Source organism: Podarcis raffonei, chromosome Z (genome assembly GCF_027172205.1).
Source record: "Podarcis raffonei isolate rPodRaf1 chromosome Z, rPodRaf1.pri, whole genome shotgun sequence".
Taxonomy (NCBI): domain Eukaryota; kingdom Metazoa; phylum Chordata; class Lepidosauria; order Squamata; family Lacertidae; genus Podarcis; species Podarcis raffonei.
The window spans coordinates 22,141,249-22,162,400 of NC_070621.1; the positions used below are offsets into that span (position 1 = coordinate 22,141,249).

The 21,152-nt window shown below is 39.4% G+C and overlaps 1 protein-coding gene across 8 annotated transcripts in view; it reads left to right on the forward strand.

Annotated features, from left to right (window-relative positions):
- The window catches only part of ATRX (ATRX chromatin remodeler), a 98,192-nt gene that overhangs the window by 34,831 nt on the left and 42,209 nt on the right, over positions 1–21,152 (forward strand). For 6 of the 8 annotated variants that reach the window (XM_053374468.1, XM_053374465.1, XM_053374466.1 and 3 more), the window contains 6 exons: positions 40–2,801; positions 7,202–7,277; positions 13,962–14,092; positions 14,770–14,949; positions 18,456–18,549; positions 20,889–20,991. In XM_053374468.1, the coding sequence (XP_053230443.1) occupies positions 40–2,801; positions 7,202–7,277; positions 13,962–14,092; positions 14,770–14,949; positions 18,456–18,549; positions 20,889–20,991 (3,346 nt within the window). The remainder of the gene's footprint in view (positions 1–39; positions 2,802–7,201; positions 7,278–13,961; positions 14,093–14,769; positions 14,950–18,455; positions 18,550–20,888; positions 20,992–21,152) is intronic. The other 2 variants (XM_053374472.1, XM_053374473.1) reach the window with 1 other exon arrangement.

The window sequence follows — 21,152 nt, forward strand, 5'->3', positions numbered from 1 at the left end:
TATTTTTTAAAAAATATATTCAAACTTTATTAATTTCAGATGGTGTGCTGAAGGTGGAAACTTAATTTGCTGTGACTTTTGCCATAACGCCTTCTGCAAAAAATGTATATTACGAAACTTAGGACGAAAAGAACTATCAACCATACTGGATGAAAACAGTCAATGGCATTGCTATATCTGCCAACCAGAACCTTTGCTGGACTTGGTTACTGCCTGTGATAGTGTGTTTGAAAATTTAGAACAATTATTACAGCAAAATAAAAAGAGAATCAGAGTTGACAATGACAAAGGTAAAATATATGATAATACACTTAAATATTCTCTGAAGAAAAATAGTTCAAGTTGTAATGGAGAAGAAAAGAAACAAAACCATCCACATTCTGGTGCTCTCACCTATTCCTACAAAGCACTGATGGTGCCAAAAGTCCTGCTTAAAAAAACTAAAAAACTAGTTGAAACGACAACAAATATGAATGCTAGTTTTGTTAATTTTTTGAAGCAGGCAATTGAAAATTCTGAAATAAACCCGACGGTGCAATTACGTCAGCTGAAGGCTTTTAAATCTGTGTTGAGTGACATAAAAAAGGCTCATATGGCATTGGACGAAGATCTGAATTTTGAGATTCGGTCTCTAGATTCTAAAACCAAGCAAAAAAACACCAAGGATAGTGAAACTGCAATTAATTTGGATACCGGTGAAGAGAAGAAAACGGAAGGGAAAGAAATAAAAGAGCATAAAGTTGGATTAGAAGTCAGTGAACATACAGATCCAAATGTACCAATAATTGATCAATCAGGAAACAAAAAACCCAACTGCAAAGATAAAAAAGCTGTGAAAATTGATCTTCAGTATGAACCCAATAGAGCTGAGGCAACAGATATGGATATTGTATCAATTCCCTCATCAGTTCCTGAAGATATTTTTGAATCTTGTATGGAAGCACAAAAAGCTGCCGGTGAACAGGGCAGTGGAAGTAGAGCAACAGAGCAAGGGGCAGTAAATGCAGATATAAGATCTAAAGACAGCAGGAAAGGAATGAAATTGATACCAACAACAAAAGTAACAAAAACATTGGTTGTGAAACTGACTCCGGTTTCCCTCGCTAGTTCTTCTGTAAAAGCTGAAGATCCAGATGGAAAGCCAGAAAAGGGAGATGAGCTCGAAGACGGGAAAGAAAATCATGGCACTGAATGTCCACCTGAAAGTAAAATTACTCCTTTGGTAGAAGATCATGATCTCAGAAGGTCTCCACGTGTTAAAACTACACCTCTGAGACGCCCAACAGACATAAACACCTTACTATGTAATTCAGAAGAGGACAGCAATGATGCATACAGTGAAAAACAAAGGAGAAAATCCACACCATCTAAAAGGAAAAAAGATAAGCCAGACTCTCCTGTTACTACAGTTCACAGTCCTCAGTCTAACACATTTTCTGAGACAAACAAACCAGACACAATGGACCAAAGCTCTGATTCTGATGAGGTGCCTGCAGTCCTGCAAGCAGCAGCCACAAGCAGCCACAGTACTTCAGATACTGACAGCAACAGTGAAACACCCAAGGATGTGTTAAATGCTTTAAAGAGGCGGCCAGCGAAGATGGACAATGGAAAGCGTAAAAGAAAAAGTTCCAGTTCTGGATCAGATTCCGATGCTAAAGAGGAAAAAGCAAAGCAGGATTTGATTGCAGCTGCGAAAAAGCAACGCCAGAACTGTTCAGATTCTTCCAATAATGATTCTGAGTTGGAGAGAGAGAATTTTAGTAAAACAGAGTCTGCAAGAAAAGCTGCAAAAAAAGAACCAAAGAAAGATAATGATTCTTCAGAAGAGGAACAAATTAAAGAAGGAAAAAGAAATTCCAAGCAGAAGGGTGAAGTGTGCAATGAAGTGGATGATGTTGAAGTCTCTGCTCCAGGAAAAGAAAAGCTAGACAATTCTTTGGAAGATGCACCTTGTAAAGAGCTAGGTTTTAAGGGGAGACGAACAAGGGATTTCAAAGGGAGAGCCTCCAAAGGTAAACAGAATATGTCTCCAGAAAAAGAGAGTAGCATTTCAGGCAAGATAAGCGAACCACTGGCAAAGGAAGGATGTGATGTTTCTTCTGATGATATAGGACTGTCACTAAAGCCAGAACAAACTGGTGAATCATCAGATGATGCTAGAAATAAAGCTAAAAAAGGCACAGAAGGAAAGGAAAGTGGAAATCGGAGAAAAATTTCTACAAGGGGACAAGGTGATTCCTCTTCTGAAATGGAGAAGTTTTCTCCTGAAAAAGAGAGTTGTTCTTCTGGAAGTAAAGGCAAGAAACAAAGTACTGCTGAAAATAAAAAGAACTCAAAAGAAAGGGTTTCTAAGAAGTTGCAGGGTAATGCTTCAGACACTGCAAAGTCTCCCAAAAATGAACAGGTCTGTGATACTTCAGAAGATAATTTAAATGTAAAAAGAAATAATGCTAAAGAAAAGAAAAAAGTAAGCCCCAAAAGAAGAAATTCCAAACAAGTTAGAGGTGACTTGCTTTCCTCTTCTGAGGAAGACTTGTATGAGGAGAAAAAGAAAAAAAAAAGAGGGGCAGTCACTAAGGGAAATTCCAAGAGTAATCGTAAAGAGAGAGGGAATATTAATGTTAAAAAGGCAAAGAATGAAACCCTCAATTCCTCTACCACATCACCATCATCATCCAATGAAGCTGAAAACGAGGACCTGAATTCAGCAGGCGAGGCAAGCAGTGATGAACAGAAAATTAAGCCCGTGACAGAAAGTTTATTGGCACCAGCAACAATTGGATTTTGTCAGTCTTCAGGTGTGCAAAAGTTTTAAATCTATTTTTTTTTATTAATACAAAAAAGTGTTTGCAGCCTTTTAGCATAATTTAGAAATTCTAGCACTTCTCTGATAAAACAAAACAAGTTCCTTAAAATTTGAATGTAGTTGGAAATCCTTACTAGTATGGTGTGTGTATGGGTTTTGCAGTTTAAGATGTGAATTTCCATTTTTTTAGTTGATACTTAATCATGTATCAAAACCCCATTTTGGTTTTTTAATGATGTTCAAAAAATGCTGAAATGTTGATGATTTCTATAGCACTCAAATTGATTTCTATAGCACTGTCCTGTTTCCTATAGTGCCCAAGTCCTGGGGAGCTGACAAACAGGACATGCGTAAGAGCCCTCTCCTGCTGTTCCCCAGAAACTGATATCCATTGGTAGCCTTCTCCTCCATGAATTTGTCTAATTCTCTCCTGTGGTCCTCTAAGGTAGAGATATCCAGACATCTTGTGGAGGTGAATTCCAAAGGTTAATTATGTGCAATGTAAACAAGTACTTGACCTATGGAGTTGTGAATTTGTCTTGCTGCTAAAGTCACCTAGAATTGCATCCCTAGGTTCATGGTGTAACAATAATAATTCAACATGCACTTCCATTATAACTTCAGTTGTGAAATTCAGTCCATCAGTTTTAAGTATATACAGTAGGAACCAGGATCAAGTAAGTTACAGATGGGGAACCTGTGGCTCTTGCCTTATTGTTGTCTCCAGATCACATCATTCCTGGCCATTGGCCATACTACATGGGGCAGATAGCAGCTAGAGTACAACAACACTGGAAACTACAGGTTTCCTGTCTCTGGGATAAGGTGAATACCAAGGTTTCAATCCTATACACATTTAGGAATAAACTGCATGGAAGAAAATGGGACTGACTTCTGACTAGGCTTGTGTCTAGTTGTGCTGTGAGTCCAGTTGCATTTACTATATTGAATGTCACCTCAGAAGGTCTCACAGAGGAGCGTAAAGAACTGTGATAGCTGAGATCTGAATGTTCACCAGTTCATTGATTGGATATACCATGAGTATCCCCTTTGGATCCCCCTTCCCTTTATTCTCTCTAAAACTGAGTAAACTAAAGTTTTCTCATACCATCCTGTTGTCCACAGTTTATAATTTTCAAATACTCAAGAAGATAGTCACAGTTAAGCTGAATTTTGCTGTAGTATGAAAGATGAGCACTTATATGATGCTGTTCAGATTTATAAACATTCCTGGTAGTTTCTGGGTAATTGATTCCTGGGTGATTGAATTTATCAGGGCTGGAAAGCAGATGTGGTATAGCCCAGTGTGTTTAGAGTTTGATCAGCCTTTAGGAGGATTGGCCCCCTGGTATACACCAGAGCTTAGAGCGAGGAAAAAAGCTGGGAGACAGCTTGAATGCAAGTGGAGGAAAGATCTGAATGAATGCAACCGAACACTGGTAAGGGCTCATTATCAAGTCTACCTAGTGGCAGTGAAGACAGCGAAGAAGGCATCCTTTGCTGCCTGCATTGCATCCTCATCATGTCATCCGGCAGAGCTTTTTTGGGTTGTACGGGGGCCCTTTACAGGCAGGCCCAAAGGAGGTGATAGAACCAACTGTAGCTTGCTGTGATTTGTTTGCAAAGCATTTTGAGGATAAAATTGCTTGTATCCACCAAGACCTTGACTGTTGTAGCAGATGGATCTCATGGGGTTTTCCGAGCACTGTCTAGTCCAGGCATAGGCAAGCTCGGCCCTCTAGATGTTTGGGGACTACAACTCCCATCATCCCTAGCTAACAGGACCAGTGGTCAGGGATGATGGGAGTTGTAGTCCCAAAAACATCTGGAGGGCCAAGTTTGCCTATGCCTGGTCTAGTTCTGTTGTGTTGTATGAGTCTCAGTAAGGCTCGAGGATTGGACAAGGTGCTTGGATCAGTCAGGGCAACCACTTGCGCTCTAGACCCTTGCCCCTCTTGGCTGATAAAATTCAGCAGGGAGGGGACAGCTGCCTGGGCCAGGGAGGTGATCAGTGCCTCTTTATGAGAAGGGGTGGTCCCTGCCTGTTTGGAGGAGGCAGTGGTAAAACCACTCGTTAAGAAACCTTCCCTGGATTTGGAAAACCTAACTAACTACCGGCCAGTTGCTAATCTCCCTTTCCTGGGCAAGGTCCTGGAGCGAGTAGTCACAGAGCAGATCCAGGTGCTTTTGGAAGAAACTGATTTTCTGGATCCATTTCAAATGGGGTTTAGGCCTGGTTTTGGCACAGAAACTGCCTTGGTTGCCCTGTATGATGACCTCTGTCTAGAGAGAGACAAGGGAAACAGGCCCTTTTTTGATACCATCAACCATGGTATCCTTCTGGAGCAACTCTCCGAAGAAGGGGGTGGGTAACACCACTTTGCGGTGGTTCCAGTCCTACTTGAATAGTCGCTCCCAGAGGGTGTTACTTTTCAGCCCCTTGGAACATTCAATGTGGAATTCCTTAAGGCTCAGTCCTATCCCCCATGTTGTTTAACATCTACATGAAAACACTGGTTGGGGTTATCTGGAGGTTTGGAGTACGTTGTCAGCAGTATGCTGATGACACTCAGCTCTATTTCCCCTTTACATCTGCAGGTGAGGCAGTGGAAGTGCTGGACCAGTGCCTTGCCTCGGTAATGTACTGGATGAGAGCCAACAGACTGAAGCTCAATCCAGATAAGACTGAGGCACTGTTAGTGGGTGGTTCCCTAGACCGGATGGGTGGGAGGTTGCCTGCTCTTGATGCGGTTACACTTCCTCTGAAGGAGCAGGTTCATAGCTTGGGGGTACTCCTGGATTTATTAGGTATTTTGTGATTTTATATCTTGATTTTATTCTGTGAATCACCCTGAGACCCCCGGGTATAGGGCGGTACATAAATTCAGTTGATGATGATGATAATAGTTCCTTATGTAACTGAAATACTTGAAGAGAGGAGCACTGTTAGATTTAAATGTTGAAGGATAATGTGTCCTAATTACCGTATTTTTTGCTCTATAAGACTCACTTTTTCCCTCCTAAAAAGTAAGGGGAAATGTGTGTGCGTCTTATGGCGCGAATGCAGGCCGCGCAGCTATCCCAGAAGCCAGAACAGCAAGAGGGATTGCTGCTTTCACTGCGCAGCAATCTCTCTTGTTGTTCTGGCTTCTGAGATTCAGAATATTTTTTTTCTTGTTTTCCTCCTCCCAAAACTAGGTGTGTCTTATGGTCTGGTGCGTCCTGTAGAGCGAAAAATACGGTAACTGCAGTGCAGCTTCTGATGATGGTGCACCGTCCCTTTTCTAAAACTGAAAGTTCATTTTGTCATTATTGGAACAGCTATTTGCATTGTATGTTGACAGTTTCTTGAAGAGGGAAGTATTCAGGGTACTAACTAATTCCACCTTAGGCACAGAATAGCCATGCACAGAAAGTTGCAATATCGCTTCACTCCATAACAAGCGTTCCCAATCACAGCTCTGGCCAGGCCAAGCACCCTTTCCTCTCAAATGGGTGACTTACAGCTCCTCTCAGCCCCTCTCAGGGCTGTAGGCAGTAGAAGCAGGACAAATTGCTTTCCTTTCACCCTCCTCTTCACAAACTGACAACATTCTGTAGCGCATGGTGATGACTGAGCATGCTTCATCTTCATTTGGTTATTTTCTTTCGAGAGAGGGGTGGCACTATGCTGATACTTCCTCCTTGCTTCTCAGTAGCTTGTTATAGCTCAATTTCTATTGGCATGGGGCACTTGGAGTTACCATAGACATTTAAATAATATTTGCTATTCCTAGAGCATATGAATTTTAGTTTAAAAGATTGTGAATGGGGAGATCAGAATGAAAACATTGGGATGAGGTGGGCAGAAAGAGAAGACACACCTATAAGAGTAAGAGAGTGGGAGGTCTTGCCTACCCTTCTAACTGTTTCTTTTCCTTCCTCCCACCGCCAAGTCTGCAGGGAGCTAAGCTGAGAATGGTGGACCCTCAGAAAGAATGCCTCCCTCTTTATGTTCTTCCTGTTTCTTGCACCGCTGTGCCTTGTAATTGGAGGGGCTGGTTCTTCTGGATGAGTGCGAATTGACCCAAATCTGTAGAGTACCAGTATATTACACACAGTGAATCTGGTTAATCTACAATTGGCAGCTATTTTTGTGTGCATGTAAACTGCAGTGATCATTACAAAGGATAATGTTACAAAAATGGTATTAGTTTTATTTTCCTCTGTTTATTATTACTTTTATTATTCTGTTATTAATTTTATATAGCAGTCCTTAGAAAAGGATGAGTTGCATTTAGTAATTGTAAGAAACGATGATCACTATTCAGGTGATTGGTGATATAGCATTTGATGTGACAAAAGTTTATTCTGCTTGTGCCAAATATATTCCCTTTACCCCCCCTTCCCAAGGAGACGAAGGAGACAATAAATCGCAGACTGTTCCAATGGAAGAGGAGGAAGATGATGACGACGATCCCGAGAATAGGTATGATTCCATCCGTAAGGACTTTAAAAAGATTATAACACACCCTAGGCGTGGGCGCAAACAAGAGCAACGGAACAGCAAGCAGGTTGTAAAAACCAGAAGTGCCTGCCTTGTAAAGACTCGCTCACAGGCTTCCCGCAAGTTTGAACGAGGGGCCAGAAAACAAACCCCCAAATCCAGAAATGAAAAGAAACTAAGAAAATAGTGATAATTCACACACCTTGCATAGGGTGTGTTATAAATGCATTGCAGCACTGTCTGTTTTAAGTTTCCATGTAAAATGCAGATTTTGTGTAACTTTAACACAATTTGATAATTATGGCTACCTGTAGGAATAAGAAATACCGTTTAGCTGGTATTGTGACACAAATCTTTGTTTTGGGTATTGAATATTTTTGAATTGGTTTGCTCATTCATTCTTAAGAAAACCTGATTAGAAAGTAGAGCCATGCTTTTGAAGAAATCCGTATCCAGAAAGATTCACTTTTAAATTTAAAAGTGAATATCTGGTGGCATTAATATAATGAATGACTGGGTTTTTAAAAAAAAACACACACACCCATTTCTGTCATTGAGGTTTTATTGGCATTGTTTCGGGGTGTTCAGTCACATGTTAAATTAAACGTGCATATATGATATTGAAGTTCAATGTTAAAGTATTGCTGTAGTCAAAAGCTTTTAGTTTCGTAGGCCATATGATAGGGCTGGGCGATATATCAAAACATCGTGCAAAACAGGTTTGAAGTCCATATCGTAATAATGGTTTCATAATTTTTGACCTGGCAATATATTGTGAATCATGATGTGTGCATGCGTGTGCACTATACAAAAATCACAATGTGTGAAAAACCGTAAAACCCGCCACTGCTTCTCTTGATTGCTGCAGCCTCTCTTAACTCTGGTGGCTCAGCTTTCTGCTGTCTCCTGCAGGAGGAAGCGAATCACAAGAGCAGCTGCTGGAAAAAATCACAATGTGGGAAAAATCATGAAGCCAGCCATTGTCTCTACATAGCTCCATCCTTATTTCAGACATTGTGATATATCAGTATATTGCCGTGTTTAGCTAATGATAGATCACAGTGTTGAAAACCAGATATCGCCCAGCCCTACCATATGGTTTCCTAATACCTAAATTCTGTAATGGAAGAAATTGCCAAATAGTAGACCGGAGGGTGGGGGGAAGAGAAGAAGAAACAGTTGAGTAAAGTGAATTTTTTATTGGGAGATTTGTTGGAATACCAAGAGTACTTACTACCAAGGCATCTAAATTCTAATGTTGGTTACCAGGAAGTTTCTTTTCTGGGCACTGTTTCTACAAAACTCAATAACTATGTTTTGAATGAGGTGTCTTTGATAATGATATGTGCAATCAGCTTTGTGGGGTTAAGAATTGTTTGTTACCAATTTATCTGGCTTTTACATACAGAGGAGAGCTTTTCGTTTCTCCCTAAAGTGAATATTAATACTTGTTCTGCTATATGCACCTGGCTATAGATTAAAATGCTGCTAATCTAGCTGTTACTTGCTTTTCACACACAGCGTTAAAACAAATGTATAAAGGAATGTTTAAAATAATTGTTTAAAGATTGGCAGTATAAAACGATGAGCATACTTTTGAACAAAATGGGACTTAAAAAAAGATGCAAACTTGAGTCCCTTTTTAATTACTAGATTTTAAATTTTTAGTAGGTATTTTTAGTTAGAAAGTTGTTAGGTGCTTGCTTGGAGTATTATACTTTATTTCTTAATACATAGCATGGAGTATTATACTTTATTTCTTAATACATAGCAGATGTATCTTGAAATCATGAAGGATAATTATATCTAATACATCAGTTCCTGAAATTTTATTTAAAGGGGGGGGGGGGAGATAATGAATACAAGCAGGTCCCGCTATTGGAACAAAATGCGTTCCCAGCAAATTGTTTGTCAGGTGAGCATTTGCATAACAAGCTGATGATTTCCATTTTTTCTTATGGAAACATTTCTAACCTATGTTTTTTGCCTGAAACTGCTGCAGACAATTAACAAAAGCCAAACAAAAGAAAATTTGATTTGTTCAATCACTCCTGCTCCCTAATATGTCCAATCTTTTTAATAGAATCATAGAATTTGAGTTGGAAGGCATCTAAGGGTCATCTAGTCCAACCCCCTGCAATGCAGGAATCTCAACTAAAGCATCCGTGACAGATGACCATCCAACTGCTGTTTAAAAACCTCCAAGGAAGGAGAATCCACCAGCTTTCGTGGGAGTCTGTTCCGCTGCTGAACAGCTCTTACTGTCGGAAAGCTTTTCCGAATGTTTAGTCAAAATCTCATTTCTTCTAACTTGAAGCTATTGGTTCGAGTCCTACCCTCCAGAGCAGGAGAAAACAAGCACGCTCCCTCTTCCATGTGTTATTCCTTAAGATATTTGAAGATGGCTATCATATCTCCTCTCAGTCTACTCTTTCCAGGCTAAACATACCCTGCGCCTTCAAGTTCTCCTCATAATGTTTAGTTTCCAGACCCTTGATCATCTTGGTTGTCCTTCTCTGCACACGTTCCAGCTTGTCAACATCTTTCTTAAATTTTGGTGCCTAGAATTGGACACAGTATTCCAGGTGTGGTCTGACCAAGGCAGAATAGAGTGGTACTATTACTTCCCTTGATTTCGACAGTATACTTCTGTTGATGCAGCCTAGAATAGTGTTAGCTTTTTTTTTTTTTTTTGGTGCATCTAATTTATGGATCTAAGCCCCCTAGATCCTTAAATCAGATATCTGAGCAGCCAGTTTTGCTGTTTGGCAGCAAACATTTTGGTCAGAAACCATGGATGAAGCAATGCTTTTTTCCGTTCCAGTGCTTTTTTTCTGGGGGTACTGAAAGGGTGTGCTGCACTAGCACTTTTTTCTAAAAGAAAAATACTGGTTAAAATTGTGGCACTTACTGTAACAACGTCATGCAGAGTACAGGCACTTTTTTTCTAGAAGAAAAAGCACTTCTCTATCCATGGTTTCTACCCCAAATGGCTTCTGCCAAACAGCAAAACTGGCTGCTAAGATACCTGAATTAGACATTCTTGTAGTGAGGTTTGGGTATGTTCAGATAAGTGAGATTTTGGATAACGAGCTTTCCAATAGTGGGCCTGCTTGTACTGTTTAATCCAGGAAAGAATAAATCTACCTCTCTTAGATGGAGTTGGTGTTCATCAAATAGTCTTCACCAGTATGCAAGGTGAATTTTGGCTGACTTGTATTATATCTTTTTGCAATGCTTTATGTTGTACCAGAATTAAGAAAATCATGCTGTATCAGAATTAAGAAAATGCAATTTAAAGAGTCTATTCACTGACTATGTATGTTAGATAGATCCAAAGAGCTGCTAAGGACTTCCATAAGACACGAGCACTTCTGGTCTTCCTTCCAACCCTTCATCCCCAAGCAGTGGCTGCTGTGGAATAAAGGGATGCAGCTTGGGGTATTTCCCCATCCCATTTGCACACCAAAATGCTTTCTTCCAGCATATGGGGCTGTTCGGATCTCAACCATAGTGATTACTGTTAAGGGTTTGGTGACTTCTTCCTTTATATACCAATCCCAGACTTCCAAGTAAATGCACTTAGGTTTGCAATTTAATGATTGCTTGTTTTTTGGTCAAAAGACCCATTTCCACCAGGCCAAAGAGGGATGCTAGATATTTGTTGTAATGTTACAGCTTAGGCTGTATCTACAGCTTTCTTTTTCTGACAAAACTATTATTTTAACATGTTTCTTACTAAAGTGTAGAAATAATCTTTTGCCAAAGTGCAATATTTTAGTGGGTCATAATATAACACAGTGTCATATTTCATTGTGGTGTGTATTTGTTTCTTCTTGGTTTGTCTGAAATTTGAAATAGTACTGTTTTAATATGTTTGGAGTTATTTTTGTTCATTAAGAGATTCATAGTGTATTCATGCACAATGACTTTGAAGTATTTGATGGATGCAATAAATTTTTGTAAAACATGTTTCTTGTCCAAGCATTTAATTTAAGAAATGTAGACTGCCAGTTTTTCTACAAAGACGGTAGGGCACAATTTATTGAGATATTTTCTTTCATATTAAAAAAGTGTCCACATATTAGTCATTTTTGTGGTCCGCTAGGTTAAAGCTGTGTTAAAGCATGAAACATCATTAATAAACAAAACGTGTATAGTTTGCACACTGTTGAAGCTTATTTATAAGCTACTTTCAAGCAATTTAGGAGCATGTAAAATAAATAATTGTGAATTTGTGTCTTGTTGGAGTTGCCAACATATCTCAGAAGACTTGTGCATGCATTAAGGATTTATCATTTTCTTTCAGATGCAATAGTCTGCATGATGCAAGCGCGTGTGCTGGCAAATTGCATAACACTTTCCTTCCCACAATATCAAGAGTATTGCATTGATTTGTTGGTTGTGTGAGTGAGTCAGCTTAGGAGCTGCCATTGATGTCTATGGAAAAGGCAGCAGGCACATGCGTGGTATTAATCTTGCATTGTAGTTATAACCGCAAATGACTGCACAGTATTTGAAATGGGGCAAAAGGTGGTCTCTCTTCAGTGCTGTAAATGAAATGAGTATCAATGTGCTAATCAGCTATGCTTATTGGGGGCGGAGGCGGGAGGCCCTAGACTCTGATAAAACTGCAAAGGAGTGCCAGTTTATTAATCAAATTCTGTATGAAAGCAGGAATTCATCCCTCAAATACTTTACAAATGATTGTTTTATTACAGTACAGTGGTTGACCAGAACCATGATTTAAAACAGTTGCTTTGTTCACATGTTAGGGTAAACAAAGTTAATGACTTACCAGAAATTCACAGATGGCTCCTGTCCTAGTATGGGCAAGAGCAGCAAGTCATGAGGTGAAACCAAGTTTTCTTCTTAGCTTACCAGTCATGGTTTGAGCAAACAAACCTCTTCTGCAAAGTGGGAATGATCTCCATGTCTGTGTTAAAGCAATAATTATTATTTACCATGACATGCAAACTGTGCTAATACATATAATAAAGTTCAAGCAAGAGAAAGAAGTAAATTAAAGTCCCATTAATAAATAAATGGAACTCAGCATATTTTATTGGGACTAAAACAGTGGTTCCCATAGTGAATGATACCTCCCCCAGGAGGGTGATGCAATTTCCTAGGGGGGCACTGTTGATCACTAGAGCCTTGTGTTATTTTTAAAGTTTTACTTCTCTTTTCACTTTCAAAGCTATTTCCTTTGGTAATGTTTGTTTGTATTTATGATTTTGAGTTGTCATGAGTCACAAGATAGCCAATCATTGGTAATAGCTTTTGATTTTCTTATAAATTAGTTACAGTACATCTGTGATAGGTGAAGGTTTGTGCATGTTTGGTAAGTAGTAATATATAAACACTTTATGCTATAAATTTCCTTCACCTTACTATTTTTTAGTAATAATGCATAAAATATTTTTCATGCAATATCTGGTACCAATGGATCAAATTCTTGAATTAATTAAACTAAATAGTTTCAATTGTATTTTGAATAAATGTGCAATTGTTAACATTTTGAATTTTTTGTGTTAATATCTTCCTTAGTGGGTTGTGCAAGACCCTTATTCTGAATTCTGCTTTTTATAGGGTAGGGGGCACTGGAAACGAGTTTATGGAACCATGGGGGTGGTGGCCTGAAAAGAATTGGGATCTAGTGGACTAATTTGGCTGGTTTCAGACTTGTTGCTTTCAGAATTGTGCCCTACATCCACCAAAGCCACCCTACTGTTAGGGAGATGGTTTGTCTCTTCTTGTAAACAAACAAACAAACAAACAAATAGGCAAGTAAATAAGTTAACTAAGTTAATAATTATATATATAAATAAATGAATAATAGTACATAAATATTAGCTTAATAGTAAGCTAATAGCAAATAAGTGAATAAATAGGTGAGTAAATAAGTACATAATAAATAAGTAAATAAATTAAAGTCAGTCCATAAGTATGCAAACAAACAAACAAACAAATGAATAAGTAAATGAGTGAATAAAGCTCACTTGATTGGTCAAGATATGTGGGATAGTTATTTTTTAAAGGTGATTCACAAATTGAGTCCTTATCAAGAACTCAGTAACTAAATTCTGTTTGAATGCACTTTATTTTTGATAACTCATGCGACTCACCTCTGCATTTGGTGGCCATAGAAATACAGTATTTTTTTATAAACTGCTAAATCTGTAAGGAGATTGTTGGATAGACCAGTGCTATAATCTAAAATGCTTTCTTGGGATGTGGTTTTCTGCCCTTCAGAGATACGGATTCCTTGTGATATTTTGGAGGCTACCAAGATTGATGTGGGAATCTAATATTCAGTTAGATATTGCTGTGCAGCTATGATTATGACTCACAAGAGGGTGACACTGAAAGGAGGCATATAAAAGTGTAACCATGTCATGGTACCAAGTCAGCAAAATAAATACTTCTGAAATTGCAAGGCTGTTTGACATTATTAGGGGAAAAATCAGCCTTTTCTTCCACAAGCAGGTTAATCCACCAAATTACTCTTCCATTGCCAGCTTTACTCTTGCTCAGTTCTTAAAATTCTCTGTTCAGGTTTGTTTTCAACCATTAATCTTGCTCGGTTATTATGCATTTACTTTGGCATTTACTGATTTTTATTGCTGAACCAATGGAATACACCTTTTTTGTTTTACTTCAAAGAATTGCCAAGAAAATGCTTTTAGAAGAAATCAAAGCCAATCTTTCCTCAGAGGATGAAACTTCTTCTGATGAAGAATCTGATGAAGAGAAAAAGAAGAAAGGAAAGCATTATGAAAAAAGAGGTGACAATGGTGAGCACCACACAGTAGTACAATAAGAGTACTAAAATGTGATTTGTGACCTGGGTGGGCATTCTACCATATAGAGGGACTGTTATTTTCAAATTCATTGTCATTTCAAATATTTAGTAAGAGACTAATCAGCAAAGCACCTTTTAAACAAAATACGTAAATTGACCAAACATAGAACTTAGAACTGTATTTCTCACAGTACTTAACGGTAAGTACTGACACTCCTTTTTTCCTGAACATGTGGCAGCCATTTTGTGCTGGTACCCACAGCACTTTCATCCATATATGAGTACCAGCACCTCATTTTAGACCAAAAGAAGCTCTAATTGAACTCATATGGCAGCTAGTTGTGAGCAGATAGCTATTATAGCCATCTGCTCACAGTGTAAGGTTGTGCTGAAGCGTTCATATAATGCCTTCAATCCTATGACACTCTTAAATATAACTTGAATGCTTAATTATTTGCGCAATATCATTCACATATTAAAAAGAACTGAAATGTGTTCTTCTTAGTGAATAGATTTAATAAATAATAAAAAAATAATAACTGCTAAACTCAAATCCTTCATAATGTAGATGGTATGTATTGTCATTACCTCCCTTTGATACTGATACGAGCTGGAAAAATAAATTGTATGGGAGAAGCTTTATGTTGGTTCCCCCCCTTTTTGTGACAGGAGAGAATGAACAGGAGGATGAGTCTGACTCTGATTCAGATGCTGATGGGGCTAAGAAACCCAGATACAGACACCGCTTGTTAAGACACAAGTTGACCACGAGTGATGGAGAGTCTGAGGAAGAGAAAAAGGAAAAAGCTAAAGAGGCAAAAGAAGTTAAACGCAGGAACAGAAGGAAAGGTACAAAATCTAAAATGTGTGGTGTGTGTCTACATATCAGGGGCTGTATAGGCAGCCATTATTTTGCTAACATATTGGTCCTTGAAGATAGTGGTACAATTCTTATTGCTACTTTATTGGAATGCATCTGTCAAATAGCTGATAATCCATACTCTGGCAGTTCTTGAAGCAAGAATTAAAAATGCTTATTTATTCACATGAAAGGCTTATTTACCGCTTTTCAGGAAATGGTCTTTCAAAGCTGTTTACAGTCTCATTGAAGTATATCAATAAAGTACAACAATAGAATACCAGTACTATTGGACAAATGAGCATGGAGTAGTGGGGTAGATGCAGCAGAAACCTCTAAAATGTGTGTGCCAATCCCTCACTGATAATGGCATATCTCCAAGGGGTCTCACATTGATTAGAGTAGATGAAATCAGGTAGGATGATGCAGAAGGTCAAACAATTCAGGAAAGGGATACTTTAGTTGTTTATTGGGTTTGGAGAGAAAGGCCAGTATTTTTAGAGCATTTTTGTTTTCCCAAGGGTTTGGGAATGCCCAGTGAGAATTGTTTACTTTGAACAGCAGATCTAATGATTCACAAACTTATTTTCCTTAGTTCCAAAATCGTTTTGCCATGACATTGAGACAAATTATTATTGCTTGAGGCCGATGACCATTACAGTATAAAACATAAAAACAAAAATGGCAGTCCATATCCCTTACCCAAACTACAACCATATCACCCTGAATATGGCCAGTTTTATCTGATCTCACAAGTGCCATGTGAAACAGATTGTTGTTGTTGAACATGCAGAAGCTTAAAACCCCTTGACCTTGTGGAATTACTTCTGCATGCTGGTCATTATAAAAAAAAATTGAGCAGCAAGTTTAGAATTCTGTTGAATCAGCTGCTAGTTGATAGTTGAAATCATGATGATGATGCCACATGATTCAGTATGCGAACTTAAGAACATTGTATGTCTTGAAATGATAAAAACATAGATTTAGGGGGTTCTCACCTTTTCCCAAATGTTTATTCTAATCTTAATTTAGAACTTTAAATTATCTTCCTGTTTTAGAACTAGCTTGCGCATCCCCAGGAGGCTCTTGACTTGTGTTCTTTGTTTGGGATGGGAGATTACTGTGGAAGAGGAAATCCCACTGGATGCGTGCCAGGCAACAGACACACATACCGTGCAATCCTATGTATATCTACTTGGAAGTATGTCTCGTTATCAATAGAGCGTACTCCCAGGTAGGTGTGTATGGTGTTGCAGCCTTGTTGGGCCTAACATCTGAGTAGACATTTCTAGGATTTCACTGTTAAGTAAGCTCTTTGGATTCTGGCCTTAATAAGTATTTAGAGGGCATGAATGCAAGCAGATTGAGACTGCACTGGGGTTTTGCATCCAGTGTCACTTTCTCTGTTTATTTTCTTCCATTTCTTCACAATTAAAAAAGTTTACCAAAGTCAGGTATTGTCTGCTACTGTTTGTTTTATTTTTATACAAATAAGATAATTACATTTCATTGTTCTGCCTAATTCTGCTGAACTGTTTTAGCATAAGTTTTATTTTGGATAGCACTGAAAATAATATACCTGTTGAAACAGCTTTATATCTTTACTCAGTAAGCACTAGGATGCCACCATCCTTCACTTGCTTGAAGGTAGGAAAAAATGAATTGCCTTCAGGCAAGTGGAGGATCATAATACCCACTTGGTAGTGTCCTAGTACCTCTGAAATACCTTACAGGTAAATATCAGCAGTATCTTCTGTACTTTTCTTAGCCCCTTTCCCCTGTTTTTTGTTAGAAACTCAGAAGTCCTAAACCCTCATTATTCTTCACCCACATTTAAATAATGAAATAAGTGTTTCTTCTGAAACATGCCAGTGTGTGATCAGCAGGTGGCACAGGTTCTACTTTTCTCTTTTTGTTATTTTTTGTAATATTGGACATATTTCTACAGTTGACTCGCAACTTGTGTGTGGGGGTGGGTACATTCTGGGGACGTAGTCAAAATTACATATAGTTAAAAAGAACTCCATTGAACATACCCACATGGCCACCCTTACCTTCTGGAGCTGGCACACTGAATGAGTCCTACCCCCTGAAGCAAGGCCCAGGCTCTGGAAGGTTCCTGCAAAATCTCTCAGGGCCATTTGAGTTCTTAGAAGAGCCTCCCAGAGCCTAGTAAGCAAATCTGAAAGCTTAAAAGCTCTTTGTGGCTGGAGAAGCCTGTGCAAAAAGAGCTTTTCAGCTCTCCACCTTCCATGCATTTGATTTGTGTGATTTCAACTGGCCAGACATCACCTACCTAAAGGTTTTGTATTAATTTTTAAAGCCCTGAAGAGTTTAGGTCCAAGGTGCCTCAGGGGTTCCCTGAGTCCTTATGTCCCAGCTCAGTCACTGTGATCATCTGCAGTACCGTTGTTTGTCATTCCCTGAGTTGGTGATGCTTATTTGGCAAAAATGAGAAACTGACCATTTTGTGTCATTGGCTCAGTTCTGTGGAATACTCCTTTCGTGCAGGAGGCACACAAAGAAAGGTCTTAAATTATGATCTAAGGGTTCATATGGAGAGAGGCAGTCCTTGAGGTATAATGGTCCTGAGCTGCTGAAGCCTGTATAGGTTGAAACCAGTACTTTCCAGGCAATATATGCCCAAACCATCTTGCTTTGGTGAGCAATCTGGTCACTGAATTCTGCGCTAGCTGAAATTTCCAAACCACCTTCAGAGGCAGCTCTACATACAACTAATTTAATCTAACCTAGAGGTTACCAGAGCCTAGGCAACAGAAGTTAGGCTACTCCTGTTTAGAGAGGGGCACAGCTGGGCCACCAGCTGAAACTGTTGGAAGGCATGCCGCCCCACTGAGGCAACCTGTGCCACAAGTGACAACAGTGGATCCATAAGTATCCCCAAGCTGCAGTACTAGCTGCATCAGAGGGTGTGTAACCTCATCAAGAGCAGGCAACATCCCATCCATCCAGTCTAGGGAACCACCCACCAACAAGTTGCTCAGTCTTATCTGGACAAACCCCACATGAATCGAAGACAGTTAAAACAATTAAAAAACATTTAAACAGTCAAAATGTAGCAGTGGTCCAGTCTCTGCTTTTAACTGGTTCCACACTCCAGAGATGTACATTTCAGGTGCAGAGGTTACAAGATTACTCCTGCTCTCAGCTGTGGGCTGGCTTGCGTGAAGCTGAGTATTTCAGCAGTTGCAAGGTTAGTAGCAGGGGGTGGGTAACACTGGTTGGTGAAAGGATTTAAATCTCTCTTATTACCCTCTCTCCTGTTTGCCCTTTGCCAAAAACTGAATTCTCTTGGTTCCTGGACCAAAATAAAAAAAGTTGAAAATTTGCAAATTAATTGCATTCAAGCTGTGAGTCAACTGTACTTCTAGTGGCTTTCTATTAAAATGTTGATAAATGATGGTCAAGTACTTAACTACAAGTGTTTTGATACTGATGCAGCAATTATGATACCAATTTTTGTTTAACCTTAAAGTAAGCAGTGAGGATTCAGATAATTCGGAAGCAAATGAATCTGGAGTCAGTGAAGAAGTCAGTGAATCTGAAGATGATCAGCGTCCTAGAACAAGGTACTTCACTCTAAAAATATGCTCTTGAGAGTTTGATTTTCAGCCAGGAACTATATTGCATATCTTTCTTTCTTTCTGGGGTGGGGGAAGATGTGAAAACTGAAGGATAACTCATTCAGTCCATGTTTTAAAGTAAACCAACCTGGTTTGCACTTCCCAAACTAGAATGCCATTTTTCTGTTTTTAAGCATCTACAGATTTTTGATGTAGGCCAGGGGTCTGCAACCTTTAAGAAAAAAGAGCCACTTGGACCCGTTTCTGAAGAAGAAAAAACTGGGAGCCGCAAAACTCTTCATTATAAAAATAACTTTTTTGTCACTTTTTTATTATTTCTTTGTTTGACCCCTCAGAATTACTCCTCCTCATAGAAATAAACGTTAAATTAACAAGTTACCCTTTTGTGTGTGTGTGTTCTTCACTCCCCTTCAAAACAGTGACCAGTGTACATGCCCCCTTTCAATGCAGTGACCAGCGTACATGCCCCTTACAATGTAGCGGGCGGGCGGGCGGGAAGGTGACGTCGGGACGGTGCGTGACTAATGCACACACCGCCCCCATGCGACCTCATAGCCAGTACAGCGCCCACCACAGTGGGGAGTGTCGGGGCGCACAATGCGCCTCCTCCCCTCGCTAGTATCCGCCCTGGAGCTGCGGCAAAGGTGTAAAAGAGCCACATGCGGTTCCGGAGCCGCGGGTTGCTGACCCCTGGTGTAGGCCTTTGCTCAGAAAGGTTCCAAAATGCATATAAAATAACATGCCTTTCTGGACAAAATGCAAACCAATATAATGTGTCTTATTGGACTAAATGCAGATTGATATAGGAAAGCTGGATAAAACAGATTAATGAGTGATGAACACGTGTGAAACTGACACAGGAAATCCCCCACTCCACCCCAAAATAGAACAGAACTGGTCCATAGCCCAGGCAATGGTCGATAGGAAATCCCCAAGCCAGTGCATCAAACTTCATGTGAGGCTTAGCTAGTAAACCATCAGAAATGGATCAGACATTGTTTTTATTTGCCTTTATACTACTATTTTACTGTATACTGCAGTTCTACTGTTTTTACTGTCCATATTGCTTATAATGATCCTGCATAATGTTTTTATGTTGTAGATTTTAAAGAGTTTTAAGCAGTTTATCAATTCTAAAAATTTAATATATCTTCAGCTTAAGTTGTAAAACAGACAACCCTTAAATCTCTTCAGACCAATGTTCCTCTACTGCAATACATAATATTAGGTCAACAATTAGTCAACAAGGAGTTCATTAATATGAATACTTTACCACAAGTTTAGCATAGTATGTTCTACCTCTACTGCTGGAGGCAGCATGGATTTGAATACCAAGTGCTGGGTATCACAGGTGCTGGCAATTGCAGGTGAATATAAAGTGCTGGTGTTGCAGTTCTGTAGTGCTCGTGTTTTGCCTGCTGGCTTTCCATTGGAAAAGGGTAAAGGTAAAGGACCTCTGGATGGTTAAGTCCAGTCAAAGGTGACTATGGGGTTACGGCACTCATCTTGCTTTCAGGCCGAGGGAGCTGGTATTTGTCCACAGACATCTTTCCGGGTCATGTGGCCAGCAGGACTAAACCACTTCTGGTGCAGCGGGACACTGATGGAAGCCAGAGCACACAGAAACACTGTTTACCTTCCTGCCACAGTGGTACCTATTTATCTACTTGCACTGCTGTGCTTTTGAACATCTAGGTTGGCAGGAGCTGGGACAGAGCAACGGGAGCTCCCCCTATTTCGCGAATTCAAACTGTTGACCTTCCGATTGACAAGCCCAAGAGGCTCAGTGGTTTAGACCACAGTGTCACCCACATCCCTGCGGCTTCCCATTGGTACATCTGGCTAGTCACTGTGAGAACAGAGTGCTAAACTAGATGGGGCTTTGACCTGATCCAGCAGGGCTGTTCTTATGTTCTTATACCAAAACAATTCATTGTTTTATAAACATTATTAAGGGGTCATTAATTTCAACTACCAGTTGTTGCAACTACCAGTTTCTTAATTCCTTAAGCAGGAGTGCATTCCTGGTTATCTGAGTCATTAGTTTTTTAGTAGAGCATAGGAAAAGAGGCCATCATCATAGTGCTTCATTATGAAACGTTGGTGCAGGTGAAAGTAGAGGCGTTAATTAGTTAATAAAAAGGAGCAGAAACAACCGCTACAGTTCTTGTGTTCAAATTGATGCATGATATATTTAATCTTCTAGCAGAGGAAGTGAAAATGACATTTCCACTGTTAAGTTCAGTTTTGGATCTGTTGGTTTAGTAGTAACTGAGCAGAAAATCCATGAACAGAAGATCTGTGAATCCTCTTCAATGTTTCAGATCTGCCAAGAAAGCTGAATTAGAAGAAAATCAGCGAAGTTACAAGCAGAAGAAGAAAAGAAGACGCATAAAAGTCCAGGAGGATTCATCCAGTGAGAACAAGGTATTGCACAGAAATAAGTTCTGTGGCCTTGAGGATTTAGAGTGCACATGTCAAATAGCACCTCTCCCCACAGTAAAAGGCAAACTCCATTTAAACCTGAAGAGAGTTTCTAAAAAAAGTTTAGTATGGCAGAGGGATGGGTCAGCTCTTCAAGGTGAGTG